This window comes from Phaethon lepturus, unplaced genomic scaffold (genome assembly GCF_000687285.1).
Source record: "Phaethon lepturus isolate BGI_N335 unplaced genomic scaffold, ASM68728v1 scaffold5560, whole genome shotgun sequence".
Lineage (NCBI taxonomy): Eukaryota > Metazoa > Chordata > Aves > Phaethontiformes > Phaethontidae > Phaethon > Phaethon lepturus.
Window position 1 is genome coordinate 39,542 of NW_010509781.1, and position 25,598 is coordinate 65,139.

Sequence of the window (25,598 nt, forward strand, 5' to 3'; positions counted from 1 at the left end):
TGTGTTTTGTGTCAATGTTAGAAAGTAGAATATGGAAGTATTTACTCAGATGAAATAATAAATGGGTGCAACAACTAGCCCCTAATTGTACATTAAGCTCAGTAGGATTAGATAAGGTTTAGCTGTGAAGTATAACATACTGTATGTTACCTTATGTTTATTGATCATTTAAATCTTTTAATCAACTAAAAGAACTATCATAAAGGCTGGTCATCATAGTGCCCTGATTTAAAACAAAATGCATGTTACTGTAAAAGTATAGTTATGCATTTTTCTTTTTAGTACAGTGTTAGTAAAGTGCAGCAGATGATTCAAAAGGAGACACTTGCAACTCAAAGCAAATCGGTGTGCAAGCAAGCATGTTTCACAACATAAGCATCCTGGAGCCATAATGGAGACAAATTTAAAGAATTGATTTAACTGTGGTTTTGTTGAAGATCGGTTTTTCTCTACTTTGCAACCAAAGTCATACATGAGCTGTGTATTAGCTAATTAAGATTGGAAACTCCTAAAACTGGCTGATAGTCTGTAATATGGTTTAGGAAGTATTTTATTATATGAACCTAGCAGTAGTCTGCTAAAATGTAAATTAAGCAGTGCTACTGCACTTGGTCAGGAGCACGTTTTTCATTCTTTAAGTTTTGTATTCCTAGAAACAGCAGGATTTCTTCATGGCACTAGTTTTGCATAGACTGGTAGACGTTCCAGTTTCACTTTATGGAAGATTTCTTTCTAGAATCTCTTAAGCAGCTAAAACCTTCTGGAAGTGTACAAGTTAACTTTTCTTTGTTTAAAAAAAAGTCATGGCCAGCACATTGTGTCTTCTCAGTTCCTTTTCTGTTCCTGTTTCCACAATAACATGTCTATTCAGTGAAAATAGTATAAGGATTTCAAAACAATCTTGCTGCAAATTTGCAATTACCTTCATTTCATTAGAGCTGAAAAAGAAATTACAAATCCCAACTATAAATGCGCATTTCATAGCCAGATAATTTTCCTGAGTGCTCCAATTTAAAGTGATAATTTTTCCTAAAGACTGATTTTAAATAAAGTGGGCCTCTTTAAATGAACAGATTATAACATTGAAAAGAGTCTGGTTATAATTTGGATTTCCATTTAGTACCTTGTAATATTAGCAGTGTACCATCTAAATAAAACTTAAGTTCTTCATAAATTAAAGAAATACTAGAAATAGCTTAAGGATAGAATCCTTTATCGCAGAAGGAATTTTCTTACATTGGTATGGTTTTATTGGGTGTCCATCATCTTGACTAACTGGACACAAACCTGCATATGTACAAGATGAAAATATATTCTAAGTCGTCCTTCACAGTGTTGTCTCGTAAAGATACAGTTCTGCTCTAAAAAGTGTTGCAATTGCTTGTATCGTTGATCACATGTCAATATGCTTTCCTACCGGAGTGGTGGCTGAAGATGCTTAACTGTTGTAATGTTGAAAGGAATTTATTGGGAAGAGCCATTGTCCATGATACTTGTGGGACAGGACCAGACTGGTTCACGACAGACATGAGCTGGCTCCCTTCTAACTCAGCATCACGGGCATGAAATTGTGGGTTGATACAGATAGGCTGTCATGCCATTCCTTATTTTGATTTCAGGAGTAGATTTAATTTCTACATTTATCATATGTATAGTTAACTGTCAGACAAAGGCTAATTATTTTTTCTTTTTCTAGCAAGAGTCACTTTTATCTGAACAAATTGTAGCATAGGTGAAAAATTATACTCTAACATAATACCAAGGATATGTCAGCTTTTCTATGATATAGTGCTCACCGTTTTCAATTGTTTATGCCATTTCAATAACAACTAATTTTTAAGTTATTAAAAAACTTAGAAACTTCCTTTTACATTTATTATGATAAAATGTTTACAAGTACCAACCACTGTTAAATCTCTGCAATTACTTTACATTAAAAGTAGGTTATTTTCTGTATTCTTATTACTAATTTAATTTCTTTATTCTTGCTTGTAATCAGATGAATCCTAGGCAATGGAGCCATATTTCTGAAAGTGCCAAAGATCTGGTACGCCGCATGCTTATGCTGGATCCAGCAGAAAGGATAACAGTATATGAAGCACTGAATCATCCCTGGTTAAAGGTAGTAAAAGCAGCTGTTTACATACCAGTTTCCTTTTCAAGACAGAAAGAGATTTATTTATTTGTTTCTTTGAACTTTTCAAAGTAGACGTGACACTGTACAAAATGTGTGATAATATGCTTTAAATGCTCTGTAAGATTAGAGCCTGAGATTTTGATAATTGTCTGGCTTGAACTCTTGCTTCACAGCAAGAGCAAACTCACGTAGGCATCTTCGGCAGGTTCAGAGTATAGGGAGTATAGGGCTGTGTAGAATAAAGCTTGAAGAAGGTATTCATGTGTCTTTCTGTGGTTCTCAAACTCCAGAGGAGTAATTTCTCATCTCTTCTTTGCTTAATCATATCTAGACCTCTTTCCTATTATGCATGTAACCATGCAGTTTATTGCAGTACATTATGCTACTGAACTGTGCTGCTTTCTTACATTAGATTACTGAAATATCCCACCAGGCTGAAGGAAGCATGTAGTGGTGTGTTGCTCAAAGGTCGCTGTAACTACATGAAATTATGTGTCGTCTGGTAATCAAATTATTTTTCAGTGGTGGCAGAATTTACAACACAGTTTGAGCCAGTGGAAGAGTAGTTGCTAGACACTGAAGGTTAACGGCAGGAGCAGAATATATATCCACCTAGCTTCTCAGCAGTCTCATTAATAGGCTGTGCTAAACACTGGAGTTGGAGAATGATGGGTGTGTTGCAGATTTAAAAGGTGGCAAGTACTGGTTCAGCACATTGTATTTTCTTTGGCAGAAACTGATGAATTAACTACTTTTCTTTGTTCTCCTCTATTTCTTTTCTATAGTGTGGGCCTGGGATAGAGTGAGTCATAGTATCATTAATTTAAACAGGGCACTTACTTGGAAAGGCTGCTATTCTGGTGTCTGCTCCTGGACTATGTTCTACATTAGACAAATATTAACACCAAAAAACCCCACAAAAAAGGAGTGGGGAAGCGCAGGCTCATATGTTGTTCTTCCTCCAAGTAAATGGTCTAACTACTAGTGAATGGAGTCATTCTTCCATTTCTCTGTTCTCTTTCTGGCTCTGACTCTTGTATTCCAAGCTGCAGAATGGTCTAGTTTATAAAAGGAGGGCAGGAGACTGCACCTCTTGGGAATAACAGTGGTTAACGCACTTAATTAATGCTAATTACTGAATATTGGGAAACTGCACGTTCAAACCTTTCCACTGGAAAGGAGACAAAGTTCTGTCTGTTCATCTGGGGCATACATAGTGCACCAAATATTTCAAAGAGCATAGGAATGGACACCATGTTTGGGAATCCCAAGTGATCATACTCCAGTGATCAAGTCTGTGATAAACACAGGTGATCTGGTTTTACCTGCTTCTAATTTGACTTTTTGTTCATCTTTGTGAGCTTACCCACATTTAGATGCCAAAGCAAGGCTTTTGTTGATAGTTATTTTGGTAGAAAACTTTGCCGTTTTTGTTGTTTGAACAACTAAGCTGATGAGACTTTTTAAAAAGCTAATTCTGTAATGTGAGTGTACAAGTTCTGCTTATATAGCATAGCACTTTTGATGTCTGTAGTGTCTTTCTGATCTTGCTGTTGCTTGTTGAAAGACAAGCAAGGAGAGAGATCTAGTTTGAGACAACTTTGTTTCCAAGCTTAGGCCAGCATTCTGTCATTCAGTCCTCTCATTTTTGCAACTGCATTCCCTGCTGATTCAGAATTTTCTTCTAAACCATTTATAGATAGCAGCCAAATACAGCATGAGACAGAGACACGTTTAGTGCTGTAGAGAGACTTAACTACTTCTGCCAGTGATTCCACTCTGATTCAGGAAATGCATGTGATAAACATTTACATTAAATTAATAAGTGTATGTAGCTTCTGTGATGATTTGGGGCAAGGGAAGAAAGTAGTCAGCTGCTGCAAGTTCTGTCCCGCTGTCTGCTGTTCATTGGCAAATGTTTTGTTTTCATCTACAATGGGGAATTCTTCCTGTAAGCTGGCTCCTGGTGTTACCAGCCATTGAGCTGGCACTTCCTGCTTTGTTGGACACATACCCCATCTCCCAAGCTTACCCAAAGTATCAAGCACCCCTTAAAAGAGTGCTTGAACACGTTGCTTTACTGGGAGTTGTGAATCCCAGAAGCAGAACTACTTTGTGCTTGTCAGCTTCAAAGTTTAATGCTAGCCACAGACTGACTAACAATGCAACAGTAAAACAAAAGGCTAGGGTCTTACTACAAAGGCGGAAACAAAATTACAAAAAGAAATTATCCCTGGTCCAAGTTAAGAATTCTTTCAAAATAATTTAATCCCTTTCAGTTTCTTGAAGTTTTCCTTAAGTTGGAACAAATCCACATTCTTCTTAGGGTACTTACTAGCTGGTACATTTCTTGTCGAGTTTCTTAATGTTGAGAGAATATTAAGAGCTTGTATTTAATGTTTCTTTTATTTTGGTTTTTTTTTTGTGGGGGTTTTTAAGGAGAGAGATCGCTATGCATACAAGATTCATCTTCCAGAAACAGTAGAACAATTGAGAAAATTCAATGCAAGACGAAAACTAAAGGTAAAATGAATGTCGTGTATAAAATGTTATAATTACTTTCATTTTAAAAGTGATAAGAGAAATCTATGCTCTGAAGTCAGCAATAAAATAAAAAGTTGAAACAGGCCTTCACAGTTGTTTATTGCAATGATGTCTTGTTAAGGGTGTTCATCCTTTCTTTCTTAGTGCATAGTTTTCAAACTAAATTTCAGTGCAAATTGTCTGGTATCAACCGAGGTGTGCATGAGGTCTCCATCTTAAATTAATTCAGTAATTCTGTGTAATATGAATTATTGGAGAGGAGGGAATGGTACAATGGCCTCTGTTATTATTGTATTATACTTATAATAAAAGGAACATAATAATGTCTTAATGTCTTTTTTCAAGAAGAGCAAAGATGTATTTTTCAGTTTACCCCCTTTATGTTTAACCCTACACAAGATTATTTCTCAGCCATATTGAAAAAAAGTTAACATTTTAGCCCAAAACAACATGGTTTCCCTTCAGTTCCTATCTTGGCAAGCTTAACAGAAAAAAATTTAAACTCACTTAAAGATTGAGAAAATTTTAACAGAAGCATGCAGCATAAAAATTCACAAGAATCAGATACACATGCCGAGTTGCTGCTTTATAAAAGTTTGATGTGATGATTAGGCTGCAACAGTTGCCATAGTTAATGATTAACAGAACTTTCTCTTAGGTGGTTTGTATGTCCAGGTAATGCTTTCATTAAAATGTTAGCTGGTACATTTTAGAATATGACCTATTTTCCAGCTCTAGATGTAGTTTCAGGTCTTTCCCAGATTTCTTCCTGAGGAGGCCACTATGTTTAGTCTCCTGAGAGCTTTTATACCTGTGTTATTTGTTTTCTACCATTTTATCCAAAGCACTGTTCTGCAGTATGTTTCCTGAAATTATTTGTCATCTTTGCCTACTGCCATAACTGTAAGACATTAAAACCTGAGTGGTTAAACTGTAATTTACTTGATGAAGTAAATATATGTCAGAGCAGATAACTGTTTTTCTGTCTTTGTAGCTTCCTATTTAACACTTATTATGGGAGTCTGAGATGATGACGTTTTCATACACATATATTATGGATGTCAAATGTTCTAGTGTCAGATCCCATCAGTGTCAGATTATGACAATTTCTCAAATAACAGCATATTGTGTTGTTTTAAGGAGTGAATTTTTATACTTGCTAAGCCACCTAGTCTAGGTAAGAGAGGAAGAGAAATAAATTAGTTATTTACATTGTACTATGGGAATTTATGCTGCCTCATACTTAGTATTTCTAAATGCTTTCCCATAAAAAAGTGTTCTCATTAATCCCCTCACAAAGAATATGTCTACTGTTTATTAGAATAGTGTATGACCAGCTGTTCTGTTAGATATGGTCACCGGTAACAGTGAAGCAGAGCTGAAGACCATAAAATGTATTTACTCTTCCATGAGAAGGTCAGCAAACAAGAGACCTCGGGAGATTGAGTGATCCAAGGTGTCTGGAAATGTTTCGTTATCCTTTTTTGTGTAATTTAGACTTTGTGTGTATTTTTATTCAGGGGGCAGTACTAGCAGCTGTGTCAAGCCACAAATTCAATTCCTTCTATGGTGACCCCCCTGAAGAGCTGCCAGACTTCTCTGAAGACCCCACTTCCTCAGGTATTTTAGCAGAAAGTATATTTACTGCAGTCAACCTGTCTTAATGTTATACTGACTAGAGTACCAAATATTTACTAGTTTCTCATGATTTCATAAAGTTGCAAGCTAAGTTAACATTTAAATGTGAAAACATAAATAATTTTCAGTCACAATGGTGTTAGTGACTGGAGAAAATGAAGATAAAATCTCTGCACAGTTGTAAGTTTCTACAGAAATTCTGTCTGATTTTTTTATTTGTTGTATGTACATTTAGTTACAAATAGTGCTATAACCTCATATTTCTCTTTATATTACTTGAGTACAAATACTTATTGAATTTTTGTGTTGACTTCTTCATCAGGAGCAAGATTCTTCTACCTTACTTACAGTTATTTATAAAAAGAAACCATTGTGTACCAGAGTTTCTTGATCTGTTTTAGAGAACAGTATAATTAAGACATCTCCTCTTTAAAGCATGCTGGACAGTATTTCTGATACTGTAACCCAGACCCCCAAAACTTCAGAGAGAGGCAATACATGTACTTCAAGGACCTTCCAACATACTTCAATAATACTGTTGCTGTGCTGTGAGCATGTAGCTAGGCCTCAGGCAGGACAGCGACCTTACTCCAAGTTATTATTCAGATAACCTGACTGTTCCTGTACTAACACAGCCCTGTTATAGTTATGATCTTAATTTTGACATAGCATTACTCACAATATTTGCAGTGCCAAAGTCTGGGATGGTCTATCTGATCTAAAATTAGGATTTAGGATCAAGTTAAATGATCTTTTAAGAAAAATCTAAGGCCAATAGGACTCTGTCTTGTATTTTTCTAAAGAACAAAATAGTACTGGTGGGATATTTTAGCTATACACTGGCTTTAATTTTTGTTTCCAGCTACTTCCCTCGTTTCAATAAAATGAATAGGCCACCAACATGATTGGCAGTGGCAACTTTCCTAATCTAAAAACTGCAGTTCCTCTTTCCAGTTTCAGTCTCACATCAACAGGGCACATGTCTTCCTCATAGGATGATGTAATTGGAGATACCAGTATACAGCAAAGGTACAAGTTCTATTTTTTCTGCTCACAGAATACATGAATCCAGTACACATGTAAATTCTACAGAATATCTGTGCTGGATCCACTGTTATCTTGTGTTCATGTCTGAAATAACTGAAACAATAGCTTGGATTTCTCAGGAAAGTGTAGTTATTCTTTAAAATAACATTGTTGATCTCACTGTTGGGAGATCACAGTAATCAGGAAACCATACTAAGTGGGTTGTTTTCATGATGTTTCCCTGACCGACTGCGTTAGCTGATAAATTATTTAATATCACAGGATAAACACTGAGACTTGCATGAAAAGATACTGCCACTTTCAGCTTCTGAAATTACTAGATACGGAAATCTATTTTGTTTCCTCTTCAGAAGTACACTAATAAAGTTTTCAAATATTTCTCGCTCTTGTGATGATTCTGAACTGAACTAGTTTATAGAAATGAGACAATAAAACCCTTGAATTGCAGTAGAAACTTTTACTATCTTAAGGTTATTTAAGTTTCCTTCCTAACATCTCATAATGTTGTTCCAGATCATAAACGCTAATGAAGAGCGTTTAATATTTTAAGTGTTGCTGCCTATTTAATCCTCCCATAAAATTTCATGAAGCTTACCATGAAAATTAAATGATTTGTCAGAAATAGGCAAATGTGGAACTCCTACTGAGATAAAGATGCAGAAGTATAAATGCTTATTAGGTTATGCAAATTGTATATCCTGTCCTTCTCCAGGTCTTACTAAACAGAGAAAAAAATTTTCAGTTCTGTCTTTTTTTCATATTAAACTAGCAGTGTTCTTCCTCAGAGTTCAGTGAACCTGGGATTGCTGGACCCTTTGAGCATCTTCCTATGCTACCAGAGTAATAGCCTGGGATATGAAGGCACTATAGGTAGCAAGTCAGATGACTTTCTTAGATGCAGAACCACAAAGGATATTCTTGTCAGAGAGCTTTCCAATGAGGGACAGCAAAATGCATAACTAAATTAGATGGGAGTGAACACAGATAAATTTAAATTAAATTCAACCAGGTATTTTTCTGTACACATCTTCCTTTCATTCGCACAGAGTGTGTTAATAATTATTGGTTCCCACAGCTTGTTCTGGGTGATCTACCTCCTGTTTCATCAGCAGCTGTCCTCTGAAGGACTTAACTTAATCCCTCTATCATTCTGTTGGTAACATGGCAGAAGTCAGTCTTGCTGAATTTTGAAAGAGTATGATAAAGGCTTTTAAAATGTTTTGAAAAATAAGGTAAATATTAAACTAAAATATTACTTTACTGCTGATAGGCTGTGTTGAGTAACTTCTTTAGTAAAGCCACTAAACAGCTGAAATGACGACTTTGCTGCAAATGTTTTTTGCTAGAATGTAAAACATTTTACTTTCAGATTGCCTGTCTTCAAGACATTATAAATTGTCAATTTCCCAAGGCAGTGAATGTTTTTGATATTTTTAATATGCTGGAACAAATATAAATGAGAAGTTAGCGATCAGCAGCCCTAAAGGCTAAATCTGGCCGAAAATTGGCCCAGTAGAGAGTATTTGAAGTGGAGCGTTACAGGAATTAGGTGCTAGAGAAATTCACAATCGGTTCGCTCTCTGCTGCCCTTCCCCATCCTACTCCCACCCCTCTCCCCAGCCCTCCCTGGCTCTCCTGTCGCCTGATTGCACACTAGATCAAGACAGAGGATTTCCTCAGCTTGTGTCGTATGCTGACCATTTGTCCCCTAGCGGAGAGTAGGGAGGTATGATTTTCAAGTGTTTTGATAACAGTGCCTCAGGCTGAAGAACAAACATCGCCAGCATAAAGCTCTTCATTTTTTTCTCCTTTTGCTTCTTCAGCCCCCCATTCTGCGGCAGCCCAAGGAAAGGCTGTGGAATTGTTTGACGTTTTGACCTGGGAAGCTGAATTCAGGAAGACCATTTAGTTTACTGTGGAATTTTAAGTAGATTCAGGATGCTTAGGTCTTTAGGCCAACAATTAGGAAAGCCAATAAACTGAAGAGGTTTTTTATAACTTTGTATTTCCAAAAAAGCTTTTGCAGCCCCATTTTCAGAACTACTGAGTCAGTGTTAGTTAAGCCGGTGGATAGTCCATAGACTTTGGAAAACTGTCTAACTGATTTTTAGATTAAAGCAAACATTGCCTTTTGGTTAAAGGACTTTCCACTATAATGCCTGCTTGAATTGCTCGGTTTACAGTGCTCATACACTGAAATGTGACTAACAAGTTTCGGGGTAGCTTTTTGCTGCAAACAGTTCTAAATCCCTGTAAGGCATTTTATGATGCTGTGTTTCAGTTTAACCACAGAGGAAGTACAGCAACATATTGTATGACAGACTGACCAAATGCCCTTATTTAGCCTAGCCTAGTACTGTTGCAGTACCTCCTGAACATTTAATGTGCTTTCTGAGCTCTGTGCTAACAGTGTAAGGTGATGAATGTAGAAGCAATGTTTTTGCATTGCACAGAAAGCAGGCACGTTAAGTCTACGTCAGTGTTTCTAGCTTCTTTTCTCAAAGTGAGAGGCACAAATTTCATACGGCTTTTATAAATGCATTTTGATATTTCATCTCAGGATTGCTGTATGTAAATTGAACTTTTCCTTTTTTATCTTGTTAGAATCTATATTGTCATATCAAATGAGAAAATTCTAACAGCATGAGATCCTGATTTTCAAATTTGAAAGTAATAATAATGGGAAAAAAGCTAAATCTGACAGTCTGTCAGAGTGGGATCAAACAGCAAATGTATGGCCAAATTGTAAGATCACTGTGTCCAACATACATGGAACTAGCTTAACTCACAAGTTAGTGAGTGGTTAGTAGTTTCATGGGATTTAGCTTCCATGAAATATGGGCAGTAGAAGCCCATGTCTTAAAAACGATCAGTCTCATCAATATGAGGAAGAAAAAAAAAATATTGTTATGCAAAAATTACCACATTTTGTAAACATTTGTGAAAGGTCTTGTGTAACATTTTTAAGTATGAGTGCTTGAAAGAAAATATTACATTCACTTTATAATTTACTGTTATTAATTCCTTATCTAGCATAACAGGTGTAACTGACTATCAGTTTTGAGATCATGAGTTTGAGTGTTTCCCATTATTATCTTTATGATTTTTCAGCTATTTAAACTTTGTACTGGTATGTTTAAATGCAAAAACTTTTAAATATATAAAGTCATTGTTAATTAAAATCAATAATAAAGTGGTTGTATTTCTAAATGATTCTCATACTGGTTCTCACTGAAACTTTAGTAAAAAAATTTATTTCAGTATAATATTGCTGAATTCTAGTTAGTAAATATAACTAAATTAGTATGTTATGCTTCATTTGCAGTATGTTGAAACATTTTGTCAGTTCACCCCTTACGATATTCTTACTTGAAATCATTTTTTGTCCATGAGGTTTTTTTAAATAGTTTAACCAATGTTGGAAGAAGTCTAGTATTATAGGTACCTGCATACATGTGCTACCTTCCCAATGCCAAGTGTTTGTTTTCCTCCAGTCCCAGTCTGCAAGTCCCCTTTGCTTCACACATAGAAACCATACTTTAAAAAAAAAAGGGGGGGAGTTCTTGTCAGTTTGTTCATACTATTTTGTAGCTAAACTAGTGTGCTACGTTGCAGCTTTATAAATCACTTGTTCTGAAATCTTCATACTGTTTGTTGTTTGTCCAAACGCTGCCTTCCTACTAGGACTTCTAGCAGCAGAAAGTAGGTATCCCTTTGTTTTCCTTTAAGGCATATCATTCAGCTATGGTCTGTGTCTTTGCATGTTTAAAAATCAGCTTTCTTCTCTTCTCTTCTCTTCTCTTTGCTGTTTTCAGTTTTAATACTGCCTGTTCAAGAAAAATAACCTGTATGTTTTTGATTAAATCTGTCTATAACTTTGAAAGTATAATTATCCAGAAGTAATATGATTTCCAGGGAATTCTGAAGATTCTAGTTTAGAGGCAGTATTAAAATTATCTGGTTTTTTGTTTGAAATATTTGCAACACAGCTGAAATAAAATTTAGTTTTCATTAAATTAATAAAGGATAAAATGGTTTGGTTTTGCATTTTACCTCAAAAATTAATGTTTTCATGCACTAATGGTCTTTTTTCTCCTAACACGAAACATATACTGTAGTATTAGTCATAGATGATTTTCTTGCTATATCCTTGCATGAACTTTCTTGATCATTCTGTGTTGATGTGCTACATGATATATGCATATGCACTGTGCTTATGCATACACCTGATTTAAATAACTATCCAATATATGTCTCCTTAATGAAGGAATATTATTGACATGGAGAGGAGGTTCTGCTGCAAGTTAGCTGCATGCTTTGTGAGAGGCTGAAAGTGCAAGCTCTTCTAACACCTGCAGACTACACTAGACAGAGGAGAAGGTGTGAAATTCTAGACCCTTTGATACAAACTGCAACAATTTCAAAACCAACAAATTCAGCATCTCAAAATACAGGCTATAAAAAGTGGGGATTTTCTTGCATCATCTTAAGATTTGTAGGCCAACAGTTCTTCTTCCATCTTAGGTCAGGGCAGCAAGACCATGTCTCCATTTCTGATCAAAGTCATGGATTTTTTGTTGTTGTTTAGTTCATTCTTATAAGTTGTGGGGGGATGTTGTTCCTTGTCCTCCTATTTCCCTATGTCAGAATGCCTGTCCACTAATGTGAGAGTGAAAACTCAGTGGGTTTTTTTTATAAAAGTTTTGCAACAGCATTATTTTTATACAGTTGCAGGGAAAAAAGAAACCTCATACAAGAGCCTCTGCCACTGATTTTTGGTTTTTGTTTGTAGATAGAGACTTTCTTCAGTAAACTTACTGACTGATGTGATGTGCCGTCCTCATACTGGTCAGAAGAGGATTTCCATATATTTTTGCAATGAGGAAGAAAGTATCTAAGGAAGTAATAGTGAAGGGCATTCATTTGTTAAAATAGTTATTTGTTTAGTTGCATGTGAGTGTGCTACTTGTAAGATGTGGGTCTGGTCCAAAAAAGTACCTTTTCACTCCATGTTTCTTTCCCATCACACTAGACTGCCTTCTGTCATATTGTGGCTAGTTCTACAGTGAGAGATAACAGAGAAAAGAAATTGCCAAACTTTGTGTAAAGGTCCCAAGTATGGAGACAGGAGAAAGCTGGAGACATGCATACACACAGTGCCCCTGTGCATGCGGAATAAAACGAAGACTATCTTCAAAATCAAGCATCAGTTTCTCTCCCTGCCTCCCCTCATTCCCCCTCACTCCCTCCTTTTTTGTATTGCCATATATAGTACTCTCCTCTGCATTCTTGCTTGTGTTTGAGAACACTTTATCTCTTGTTTTCTCTTTCTTGGGTGTTTTTTTTCCCCATTCTTTTTTCTTTGTTTAGTCTTTTCCTCTTTCTCCCTGTTTTTCTCTCCATTTCCTTTGGTTTTCTTCTCTGACTTTTACATGCCTTTACCTTCTTGTATTCCATACATGTTCTTATCTTCTTTAATTTAGTTGTAAATCCCAGTATCCTTCCATCACACCAACTGCCTTCTTTCTGCAGTTTCACTGTAGTCTCCATAAACCTCCATCTTTCTGATTTTCTCCCTAGACTCTTCCTGATTGTTTTATATATATACACACACATAAATATCTATATAGTGTGTATATGTATTAATACTTTCTTAATTGCTTCCCAGTAGCATTCCCAGAATGTGCATGTAGGAGCTTATTTGTAAATTTAGAGAGTGTCTAAAATTGGCTGTTTGGTTTCTGTCCAAGAAGGCAGAAGTAATTAAACACTATATAGCTCAAATCTGAGGAGGATAGAGTCCTTACTTGCCTTTTGTTTTAATTACGTTGTTGCATGTATGTATGAAACATGTATTTCCCACCTTATTTTAAACTATTATAGACAAATATACACACATGCTTTGCTGTCATCTGTCCTTACAGAGATAGCTGTTCTGGAATACAGTGAACAGCAAAGAGCCACAAATTCCTCTTTGAGGTTTGAGGCTTCTCAACTCCAGTGATTCTTGCAGGTGTTGTTTAAAATGATGAAGACCATCTGGTCCTCATTTGGCTTTCTGTTAATCTAAGAAGTTACATCAGCACAAGTAGTGGAAAGGTCCTGTCTCTGTAAAAGATTTTCTTGCCTCTAGTGGAAAGAGCATATGTTTAGTATTTTCTTTACAGGACCAACAGGAAATAGAGATGTTCTTTCTTACATATTTTTAACTCCTGTCAACTGCTACTAAGGAAAACATGGCATATAACTTGTATATAACTTGGGCATAGCATTTTATAATTACGCTGATATTGAGCCTAGACTGTCATGTTTGGCTAAAGCGAACAGTTTTAAATGTGTATGTGAATGTGATTTGAGAACCTCAGCTGACAGACACCCCTTCATTTCCACAGCATTTTCATATAGCTCTTAATTACCTAATGTGTTACATTTATGCCTTGTGTTTTTAGGGTATCATAATCAAATGCCAGAAAAACAAAACTACTGTAGGCACTGATTTATACAGTTATCACTAAATAGGTCATTTAGAGGTGTAAGTGTCTCTGGAGTCTTAAAGCAGAAGCAAAGAATCTTTCTTTTATTTATCATACATGAAAAATAAAAATAAAGCCCATGAAATTTGAATCTCACATTACAGAGTTGGTAAAAATTATCTCCTTGTCACTTCACCAGATTTGCTCTGTCAGAACCTCACCATGTTTATAAGATATTTTTTCCTGAAAATAACTGCACTTTATAATAATGCCTGTGCTTGCTTTTTATGAGGTTGTATCCAGTGATTTCATTTAGTGATTCTAATATTTGACCCCTCTAAAATCTAACAATTTCTGATGGCTTTTCTTCTGTCCTTGCCGTATGTGCTAGCCTCAGACCTCTTCATAAACACAGTGAAATGTAAATCCTACCTTCTGAAGTGCCTGTGCCTTGAGAGCCAGGATTTGTTTTTATTTTCATTTCCAGCGGCTGCACACAAGAAGGCAGCCAAAAGATAGAGTTGGGAGAAATCAGCTTGTGTTGATTGTAGATTGACTGGCATAAGGACGGAATTGTGATATATAGAGAAATTGCAAATGGCAGCTAAGCTTTGCTTAGTCATTTAAAAACCACTGTGAAGTCTTCAAGGCATAGTTACTTACCTATTTATACAACATACAGAATAGTTGAAAAGCCGATGCAAATTAAGGTAGTTTATAAGAATGAACAGGATTAAAATGAGTGGTTGTTGTCAGGAACTTAATTTTATATGGTTCTACAAATAAAAGAGTTTTAGATTTTGTCAGTGTCTCTTAAATAAAATATGCTATTATTATAATGGTTGTTTTAAGGTCTTCTGCAGAGTCATTTCCTGTAATACTAATTGTCGGAGACTTTCAAAAAGGTCATGGTTTTATAGTTTTGTATTTAAACAAGGTCAGGCTTCCTCTAAGAAGTTTTAATTGCTCAAAAGAGAGTTTATGACTGACTAAGACTTAAATGGGCCTTTGTAATCTTCAGTGTTAAAAAAATGAAACAAAGAATTATTTTACCCTCTCTCAGAATGTGTTTGTAGTCAGCATGTAGTCTTCATGTTTTGCAGCAAGGTCTAAGTCTTCTTACCTGAACACTCTTTTAGACACATACTGTCGCAGATCACTGCTGCATGAAAAGGAGCGAGTAATTCTCTATACTGCCTGCTGCATAAGAGAGGAAATCAGTTGTACCTGCCTTGTTTGCTGGCCCTCAGAAAACCAGACTTTTGGGGTGTTTTGTGGTGGAGACATATTACTGTTGGAGAATATGTAGACAATTCTTAGAATAGTATTTTAAATATGTCTTTTATTTTATTGTCTTCTCTTCTGGGGACAAGTAAGCAACTCCTCTGTGCCTCTAAAGTTCTGTTGCTGTAGCCAAACCACCTGTTCCAGATTAGAATAGCTAGATGCCAGGATGTAATAACAGCACTCTCTTTTACCAAAGCTTTGTCTACTTGCAGCTTGATGAACCAGTGTTCATACCAACTTCAGATGGTATTGAGGGCACTGTATGAAAACTACAAAGACTCTAGAGATAGAATTCAGCTGTAAGAGAACTATTTCTGAATGGCTATCTCCATAAATGAGGTAACAACTGGCAGGAAATACCTGTAATAACTTTGACTACACACTGGGTGAAGAAATAATGCCAAGTTATCACCTTATAAAGCAAATACATCTAACTGACAAATAATAGATCTGCCTCAGTAGGCAGAAAGCTACTCGGTTCATGTCCATCATCTTAGAAGCAATTTGGTATCATGCTTAAGAAGTCATTCCACTAACTGTAAAAATATTCCATGTACTAGTACTGACTGCAGAAGAATGCCATAAGCATTCTGGCACCTTTTTTTTTTTTCCCACCAAATATAGTGAGAGCCCATAGTTCTCAACTGTCCTGGTTTCCCAATTCTCTCCCCCGTCCCACTGGGGGAGGGGGGAGTGAGCAAGTGGCTGCGTGGTGCTTAGTTGCTGGCTGGGGCTAAAGCACGACATCAACTTTTCAGAGTAGTAAGCCCCAAGGGAACTGCGAATAGTGTAGCCATCCTTTCTTAGGTAGTCTTATGGGAATACAAGAAAGACAAGGTTGTGTGCATGGTCCAGAATATCACTATTCGTTTGCACACTGAGAACATATATGTAATTACAGCAGAATCTACAGTTGCCACAGTCTTCTCACAGAACCATATTTGGTGCAGATTTTGTTACTATTACTGTGGAGAAGAGTATTCTAGTTGTATCACTGGAATTACAACCTTTCCTGCACAATCGTATGTGTATATATTTTTATAGTAACTTAAGGTGCAGGGTGAGATTCATCTCACCTAAGTGGTTGGGGCTACTTGAAAGTTCTGTGGCAGTAAGCAGCATTTTTTATGGAGACCAGTGGCAAGTGGTGCTCCTCAGAGGTTGGTATTGGGACCGGTGCTGTTTAACATCTTTGTCAGCAACATGGACAGTAGGATCGAGTGCACCCTCAGCAAGTTTGCCAATGACACCAAGCTGTGTCGCGTGGTCAACACACTGGAGGGAAGGGATGCCATCCAGAGGGACCTTGACAGGCTCGAGATGTGGGCCCGTGTGAACCTCATGAAGTCAACAAGGCCAAGTGCAGGGTCCTGCACATGGCTCATGGTAATCCCAAGCACAAATACAGGCTGGGTGGAGAATGGATTGAGAGCAGCCCTGAGGAGAAGGACTTGGGGGTGTTGGTTGTTGAGAAGCTCAACATGACCATTAGTATGTGCTCTTGCAGCCCAGAAGGCCAACCGTATCCTGGGCTGCATCAAAAGAAGCATGACCAGCAGGCCAAGGGAGGTGATTCTCCCCCCTCTACTCTCCTCAGGTGAGATCCCACCTGTGTTCAGTACTGTGTTCAGCTCTTGGGCCCCCACTATAAGAAGGACACAGACCTGTTGGAGTATGTCCAGAGGACGGCCACGAAGATGGTCAGAGAGCACCTCTCCTGTGAAGACAGGCTGGGAGAGTTGGGGTTGTTAAACCTGCAGAAGAGAAGGCTCCAGGGACACCTTATAGCAGCCTTCCAGTACCTGAAGCAGGCCTACAAGAAAGCTGGCGAGGGACTTTTTACAAGGGCATGTAGTGATAGGAGGAGGGGTGATGGCTTTAAACTGAAAGAGGGTAGATTTACAGAATCACAGAATCACTAAGGTTGGAAAGGACCTTCAAGATCATCAAGTCCAACCATTAATCCAGCGGCCACCATGTTCCCTAAACCATGTCCTGAAGCACCACATCCACACGTTTTTTTGAACACGTCTAGAGATGGCAACTGCACCACCTCCCTGGGCAGCCTGTTCCAATGCCTGACCACTCTCTCAGTGAAGAAATTTTTCCTAATATCCAATCTAAACCTCCCCTGGCGTAAATTGAGGCCATTTCCTCTCGTCCTATTGCTGGTTACTTGGGAGAAGAGGCCAACACCCTCGTCGCCACAACCCCCTTTCAGGTAGCTGTAGAGAGCGATAAGGTCTCCCCTCAGCCTCCTCTTCTCCAGACTGAACAACCCCAGTTCCCTCAGCCACTCCCCATAAGACTTGTGCTCCAGACCCCTCACCAGCTTCGTTGCCCTTCTCTGGACACGCTCCAGCACCTCAATGTCCTTCTTGTAGTGAGGGGCCCAAAACTGAACACAGGATTCGAGGTGCGGCCTCACCAGTGCCGAGTACAGGGGCACGATCACTTCCCTACTCCTGCTGATATAAGGAAGAAATTCTTCACTATGAGGGTGAGGCACTGGAACAGGTTGCCCAGAAGTTGTGAATGCCCCATCCGTGGAAGTGTTCAAGGCCAGGTTGGATGGAGCTTTGAGCAACCAGGTCTAGCGGAATGTGTCCCTGCCCATGGCAGGGGGGTTGGAACTAGATTATGTTTAAGGTCCCTTCAGAACCAAACCATTCTATGATTTTTCTAACAAAGTTTACTTTAGGGAGCCTTACAAAACAAACAAAGCAAGCCAATCAATGTAGTCAACTTCATTTTTTTTCCTGGCCTCGTAATATTTATGCATCATTCTAATTTTTATGTTTATAGATTCTGTCTGTAACTGCTACAGACTATGAGAAATCTGAGCCTTAGGTTATATTGGCTGTATAATAACTCACTTAAGTCCTTCCTTTATCATCTATGCTGAGGCTAAAATGGGTGCATTTGCAATGATGAAAAGAGATTAAATCCTATTTCTAGAGGATACAACCTTTAATTATAAATACTGAGTGCTTTTAGACTTTACCCAAAGGTTAGAAATTCAGCTTAAATATGATAGAGTATGAATCTTTTTATGACAAGGTGCTGTAAAGATTGGTTAATTTTATTTTATGTAGTATCTTTTAGCTGAATTTAAAACTCTTCTGAAAGGTACTTTTAGGCTTTTAACCAGATGTCTGTAACAGAAAGAGTTTAGGTGTTCACAAAAATGCCTGTAGAATTGTTCTATCAATTTTTGTGCTATTATGCTGTTAGTATGTTGCTATTGTGCCATTTTCTCATGCAGGTGCATATTGGTTGTAAATGCGTGAAAGACATGGCAGTAGGTACAGCATAAGGTTGTAGGTAAAAAAACCATAAGGTAGAACTGTGGTTTTGAGGGATTAACAAAGTCACTGTCAGAACTTCTCATTAAATTTTTTAAGGATATTCTTGGAAACTTTCTTTTATAGCCATCTGTTCAATGCAACCAATGGACAGGAGAAAAAAGACCTAATGAACAAAGCTTAGTGTTTTGGAATTCTCAGGTATTCAAAAGGTTGCTGAGATGCAAATATTAAAAAATAGTAACTTTTACTTCTATTTGAAAGACCTCAAAGTATCCCACAAAATAAAATTCTCAAAGTAAATAATACTGTCCAAAGTTAATTCCCACAGTAACTGATGTGGTGGTCCAGAGCATTCAGTGTTTCACAATAAGACAAATCTGCAGACAACTTTGAACATGGTTCTCAATGGCCCTGGTTTTGGCTCCAGTTTTAGTGGTTATGAGCAACACTGAGCAGCATTAGAGACTCTTAAGATATCCAGGCCTCTGAAGTGAATCTTCTCTTGAGTTTTCCTTAAAGTAAACACTCCAAATACACAGAAAGGGCTTTGAACCCAGAAACTGAAGTTTTGCTAGAAAAGAAAATAATTAATTTAAATTCTGAGCATGACCAGAATAGAAATACAAGAGAATTCTAAAAAAATTCCTTCTGCCAACTGCATCCTGGAAAGTCAAGCACTTTCCTTCGCGCTTGAAGGTCTCTCATCAACCTTTAATTGACATACTGAAAATGTTAAAAGAAACTCAGTGCAGTCCCTTTTGGGTCCCTAGATAATGTTTTTCTTCCTTGCCTTTGAGGCCTAGCTGTGATCTCTCCATGCTCTTCCCAGCAAATTCCCAGTCTCTGTATTTTCTCAGGTTTCCTGCCATGTCTCCCAGTGTGGAAGCTGTGGTGTAGGCAGAAGAGTACAGTTCCTTCCAGCTGAGTATGCTTATTCCTTATCAAAGATGGAGCCGTTTTTTCTGTTCTTCAGTGCACCTGATGCCATGAGCTGCAGCTACAATATGGCAAACCATTAGTTTTATTTGCTCACTAGCCACCACTTTTTTAAAGGAACATAAATTAATACATCAGTCGGAAATAAGTTGTCAGACACATTTAATGGGCGAGGACTAAGAAGTCTTCTTGCTCCTGAGCCATGCGTTGTGAGTGAGGAGACTACTGTGGTTCTTGACCTTGGTCTACAAGGAACTGTGAGGCAAATCCTAGGTTGAGATTTGTACTAAAAGTGATGCAAGAGTTTCTAGACTTGTTTGTTTCTAGACTTACTGGTCCTTCTAAGCCATGAGGTCACAAGTCTTGTATAGTGGTTTTTGTGTATTTTTTTATGTTTATTCCAGTTTTTCAAGGTTTTCCAGAGAAATAAGTGAATTTAACTTGTTTCCTTGTGTCATTAAGAGGAAATTGGGGTTTTTGTTTTACTATGTTCTGAAAATGCAATAGATTACAAAAGGGCTTGAGTTAAGGAAGGCTGGTAAGAATTGTTCATACATTGGAGGATGGAATTTCAAGAAATACAACAATTTTTAAAATACTATCCATCTTGACAAAAAGACACTGGCAAATGAATAAGTAAACAGAATAAAGGTGTTAAGGAGAAATTAGTGAAATACAGAATGTGTAGAATTTTATATCCAGAATTAAGAATTTATTTCTGAAAAAGCATTCGGCAGTTCACTGTCAGACACCAGTATTTTTGCAGACTAACACTGGATATGCTGCCATCTTTCCAGATGCTTATACCACTGTGGAAAGACAGAAGACATGGGCTGTGCGTGTTAGATAAGCCAAAGTTAACATTCTAGTAATGCATACAGGTGGCAGCCACCATTGATATCTTATTTTTAAAACAAGTTGTTCCATGAGGAACTAATATGGGCTGGTTTACTATGGATTTGTGTTGTGTTTCTGTATCCTCCCCTGCTGTGAGTTCAATTCTTCTCATGGACTTCCACCTTCTGTTTCTTCTTTTTGTCCCCGTATCCCTCACTTCTCTTTTCACCTTTATGCCATATAAAAATCATATCCATCTTCCTATGACCCAAAACAATCCACTGGTCAAAAGGCAGCAAGTGCTCTAACTGGATCTGACACAACCAGACAAGCAGAACAAAAAACAGAGCTCATGTTGCAGCCTTTTTTTCTCCTCTGGAGGACACAGCAGTCAAGTCTTTCTCTCTCTTCCCTCCTCTATGCAGATGCTGATTTTAAAAGAATTTGTGAGAGCGTTGGTTCTTTCTAATTTTTACTGATTTGGGATATGTATTTGAAATTGGTCAGCAGTTCAAAAAGTGAAAAAAGAGATGGTTGGGTAAGAATGGTGAGGACAGGCTGTTGATCCAATTAACTTTGCAAAACATCATTGGAAACCAGGCTAAAATAAAACAAAGCTAAGCTTAATAAAAACAGGTTTTAACCTCTCTTCAGTTAAACCATTTCTTATGTATAATTCCACTATATATGGGCACTGTTGATATACGTAAAGTTTATTCAGTGAGTTTTCCTGTAAAAGCTCCAGCTTTTTAAAGTTCCTGTTCCAGTTGTACTAGATGAAGTGAAAGTTTCCTTTTCTGAAGTTCAGTGTACCATGAGTCTTTGCTTTATTGATTTTTATTCTTTTTTTTCCTGTTTATTGCCCCATAGGAGCAGTCTCACAGGTGCTGGACAGTCTGGAAGAAATTCATGCACTTACAGACTGCAGTGAAAAAGACTTAGATTTTCTTCACAGTGTTTTCCAGGATCAGCATCTTCACACGCTACTAGATGTAAGTTTTCTATGATAAACAATTAGAATGCATTTCTGTATCTGTTGTTCATTTTGTTTTATCTGGAATATATTCTCTTGTTTTTGTTTCATACCAAAATGAATTTATTTAGGTGTGGAATGTAATAATCAACTAGCACTTTACACAAAAGTACATTTTAGGACTATACATACAGAATATTTTAGAATATGTAAGTGGTTAATGAGTTCGTTTGAATTGATAGCTTTGATTTAAAATAATTCATCAGAATAGGCTTTTTTCTTTTGATGAGGGCTGGATTTTATTTTTTAAATGTGAATTGTAACTGTATGGATTCAATTATTTTTAAGTAATACAATAATCTTAGACCAGTTCTATGGATATTCTTAAAAGTGTGACATTTTGTGTGAAACCTAGGTATGCTTATTTCTGTCCTATTTTTTAACACAATATGTAATAGGGTGTTGCCTCTTCGCCCAAGTAACTAGCGATAGGACAAGAGGAAATGGCCTCAAGTTGCACCAGGGGAGGTTTAGATTGGATATTAGGAAAAATTTCTTCACTGAGAGGGTGGTCAGGCATTGGACCAGGCTGCCCAGGGAGGTGGTGGAGTCACCATCTCTGGAAGTGTTCAAAAAACGTGCGGATGTGGCACTTAAGGACATAGTTTAGGGGACTTGGTGGCGCTGGATTAATGGTTGGACTTGATGATCTTGAAGGTCCTTTCCAACCTAGTGATTCTGTGATTTAAATCTGTATTATTCTGTGGTTCATGAGAGCTTTATAGTGGTTCATTACTCCATAAGACAACAGTGAGTGTTCCAGAAGAAAGTATGCAAAAATTACAGAGCTGGAAGGTACAGGTTAGTGCCTCATGGTAAGCATAATCAGGATCTGGTTCCCATTTCTTCATTGTCTATATGTAATCATAGTTCACTGTCTGGCTGCACGTACAGATCAACTGTGATACCAGATGGTTCATAGATTTATTATTTTCTTTTCTTCCAGAAAAATAAAGCACTCTATTTTGCAAAAATAATTTTGAAAAGTAAGTAGTCTGCTGGTTGAGAGAAAAATGCTTGCACGCTACTTCTCTTCCTGTACCTTGAGGATTTCCTGTTTTCAAAGTTTCCTGTTATCTTGTCACATGCAGAAATCCTGTTTATATTTCCCACTAGATTTTTAACCAAGAAGGCCTAACAAGCAAATACATTATACTTTCTCCAAAACTGTGTGAATTTGGGAAAATATACATACAGTTTTGAGGTAGAAGTATTTACTGAGCTACAACTCTCTGTAAAAACAGGGACCTTCAGCATCACTGCAGGCTTACACTCCATCCCTCATTATAAGTGCCAAGACCCTCACTGAAGAACAAATTCAAAAGCATATCATGCTGTCATTGATTCCTATGTCTACACAGTATTGGAGTCTAAAATAAAGGTAAAAAAGAAGCAGAAAAAACTTTCCGTGATTTTTTTCTGGGATATACGGATACCTCATGTTGAAGACAGAGGACTTGCTTTCCGGCAAGACAAACTTTTTCTAAAACAATCTACACATTCCACTGAGAAAAGACTCATGATGGAACCAAATCCTCAGAGACATAGGGTATGACCAAATTAGCAAGTACTACAACATAACAGTAGTAGATCTGCAGAGAAGAGCAGTTGACACTGGGACCCAGTGCCAGCAATTCTGCGTATTTTGGGGGCTTTTACTTTATAGCTTTATACTTTTTATAGCTATACTGCAGTCCTATGGACTGAATAGTCATAGTCACTGGTAGGTGAACAGCATCTTCTGTTTTAGTGTCATTTGAGAGTAAATATGCTCTGGTAACACTGTACAATGAAAACCAAAGAATGGTTGGTGGGCGTAATCAGAAGATTCATTTCAAAAATGCACTCCTGAATCAAACCAAAATGCTCATGTGACCATATAGATGATGACAATTTTATTACTATGTCTTAAATTTAACAACTTGGATACCTCAGTGAATATCACAAATCTAACAAGATGTCTATGCTTTTTACCCAGTGAAAGGCACACAGGAATAGGAGTCATTCTAGCTATCTGATCTGCAGGTTGTAGAAATTATGGTTGTAGAAAACTTTAAAGAGTTTCTGAAAAATTGTTGAATGCTTTAGTTCCTATATGCAGCTTTGCAGGGGTATGACATGAATGTAAATGGTGCCATAGTTCCTTTGGTGTCCAAACTCTTTAAAATGTAGTAGATGATTTGTACACTTACAATTTGTTTAGAGGTTGGTGCACAGTGGACCACCTGGATTCTGTGCATCCTTCAACTTTAAAGGATTCAAATCCAAACATACTTCCTTCCAGAAGAGGACCTAACTGAAGGGCTCTGAACTGGCCTGTAGGAGAACATAAGCCTTCTGGTAAAGCTTCCCCACAACGTAGCTACCCGTATGACTCGAGGAACCAGAGATAGTTAGCTGTTAAGTGATGAGGGCATTGCTCTGGCACAAGATTCTACAGTTCTAATCTTTGTTCTTGGTAAAGGTTTATGCATTTTACATTAAATGGTCATTGGATAAAATTATATGAAGCATGCAAGAAGAAGGGATTAGGAGCTCATGACTTTCCTGAATTGCATCTCCAACTCATCTTGCAATTTGCATTAAAATATGAATCTTTTTTTTCCCAGTGGAAGTTCATCAAACTTGTGTTCCAGATGCTTAAATTGCTGCAGTATGGAAAGGTGGTCAGATAATATGAATGAGAAATAAAAATTTGGACAGAAAGAGAACATGAGTGTAATAATAAGAACCAAAACACTTGTGTCACTCATGTGAGAAGTTTTTAGTTATTTATTAACCATTATTATATTGTCATATAACTCTTGGCCTTAGTTTAGGTCTACCAGACATTAACTTACACTTCTGCAATGCTTTTGCTTTTTTCTGTTCTTTACAGTACCAGTCTGGTTCATAGTACTTCACTAATGATCTAATATTTCTGTAATGGTCTGCTGTAGCCTTTTAAACAAGAAAAAACTGCAATGAATTCATACCATTTTGTTATTCTTTATTTATTATTTTATTATTTTATTATTTATTTAAAAGTCATGGTCATTCTCTTAGACAGAAAGGGATACATTTAAATGCACAATACAGTAACATATTTGTGAGAACAAAACGCTATCAAAAAGCATTTTTGTTTTATTACGCTATGTGGAAGGGGGTGATAGAATCTTCCCAAAGATACTTTGATTAGAATAATACAAAATGAAATTCTAAAAGATTGCAATGTCATGAAATACATATTTGAAAGATTGAAGCAAGTGACAGACAGTGTTATTTGAAAGGGTAGCTCCTTCATTTCATTAACTTGCATGTGGGAGATTGATTTCTGTTTATGCGTTGATACTATTTCAGTTTCTGTCAGAAGTCTGAAAAAATCATCAGTTGTACTTGGATGAAGTTCTGTCGGGGAAGCTGTTTATTCCTGTCAGAATATTTGAGGTTAACAAGGCCACCATAACAAGTCACCTGTAAAGCATTATATTCCACTAAGTAAGAATTTTATAATCTGTTGTGAAGTTGTGGCCGTCACTTTGCATTAAAACTACTGTTCCTCTTCCTTGGCCTTTTTCCACAGTTAAATTTGTTCTCATGTTCCTACTCTTTCTCAAGAGTTATCCTTATTTTTAGACTAGGCACATGATGATAGTTCACTCCTGCAGCTGAAATACCTTCTTTTGCTTCTGAACCAACACTTTTTCTGAAAGCAAAAAAAAATCTTCGCATTAAGAGTGCAAGTTACCCACATGTTGGTTTTTTCAGGTAATATAGATCACAAAATGGAAGTATTCTTTCTCAGTAATTCATTAACTTAGGTGTTATGAGGACAGGCACCTCTGAAGACCATAGAAAGCAGGGTTCCTGTCATCCCATTGATTGTTTTTAATTGATTCATTTATGTATGTCTGTTTTGATAGCTACCTTAAGACCCTCTTTCACTTTACTTGAGTGCCAAAACTGTTCAAAACAAGGGGGAGAAATGTCCCAACTACGTGCAAAGTGATTTATAATCACTTGGGGCCAAATCCTGCAATACACCAGCATATCCAGATGTGGTCTTATTGTATAGTTTCATTGTGTGATTTTTTTTTCATCATTTTACAGAATCTCTCTATTGTGTTGGGTGTGTTTTTCCTGCACAAAAGTTACACAATTCATTATTAAAAATTTAATTTTATTTACTGGGAAGAGTAAAGAAAAGAGCCTCTAGAAACAACCATTTAGAAATATTCACTACCTAAAAAAATTCATTGTTTTCTAATTGATCTTGTAAAGTAAAATAGTAACTTTGGGTTGGACAGATTTCTTTTTTTTTTCCTTGCTTGTGTTAGAAATGTGATGATCAAAATTTTGGTGAACACTATAGGGCATTC

General features: G+C 37.0%; 1 protein-coding gene across 1 annotated transcript in view; it reads left to right on the forward strand.

Annotated features, from left to right (window-relative positions):
• Window positions 1–25,598, forward strand: part of CASK (calcium/calmodulin-dependent serine protein kinase (MAGUK family)) — a 97,357-nt gene that overhangs the window by 12,354 nt on the left and 59,405 nt on the right. Inside the window, exons 3-7 of the mRNA XM_010285019.1 lie at window positions 2,000–2,122; window positions 4,577–4,660; window positions 6,202–6,301; window positions 11,051–11,068; window positions 21,078–21,199. Coding sequence (XP_010283321.1) covers window positions 2,000–2,122; window positions 4,577–4,660; window positions 6,202–6,301; window positions 11,051–11,068; window positions 21,078–21,199 — 447 coding nt within the window. The remainder of the gene's footprint in view (window positions 1–1,999; window positions 2,123–4,576; window positions 4,661–6,201; window positions 6,302–11,050; window positions 11,069–21,077; window positions 21,200–25,598) is intronic.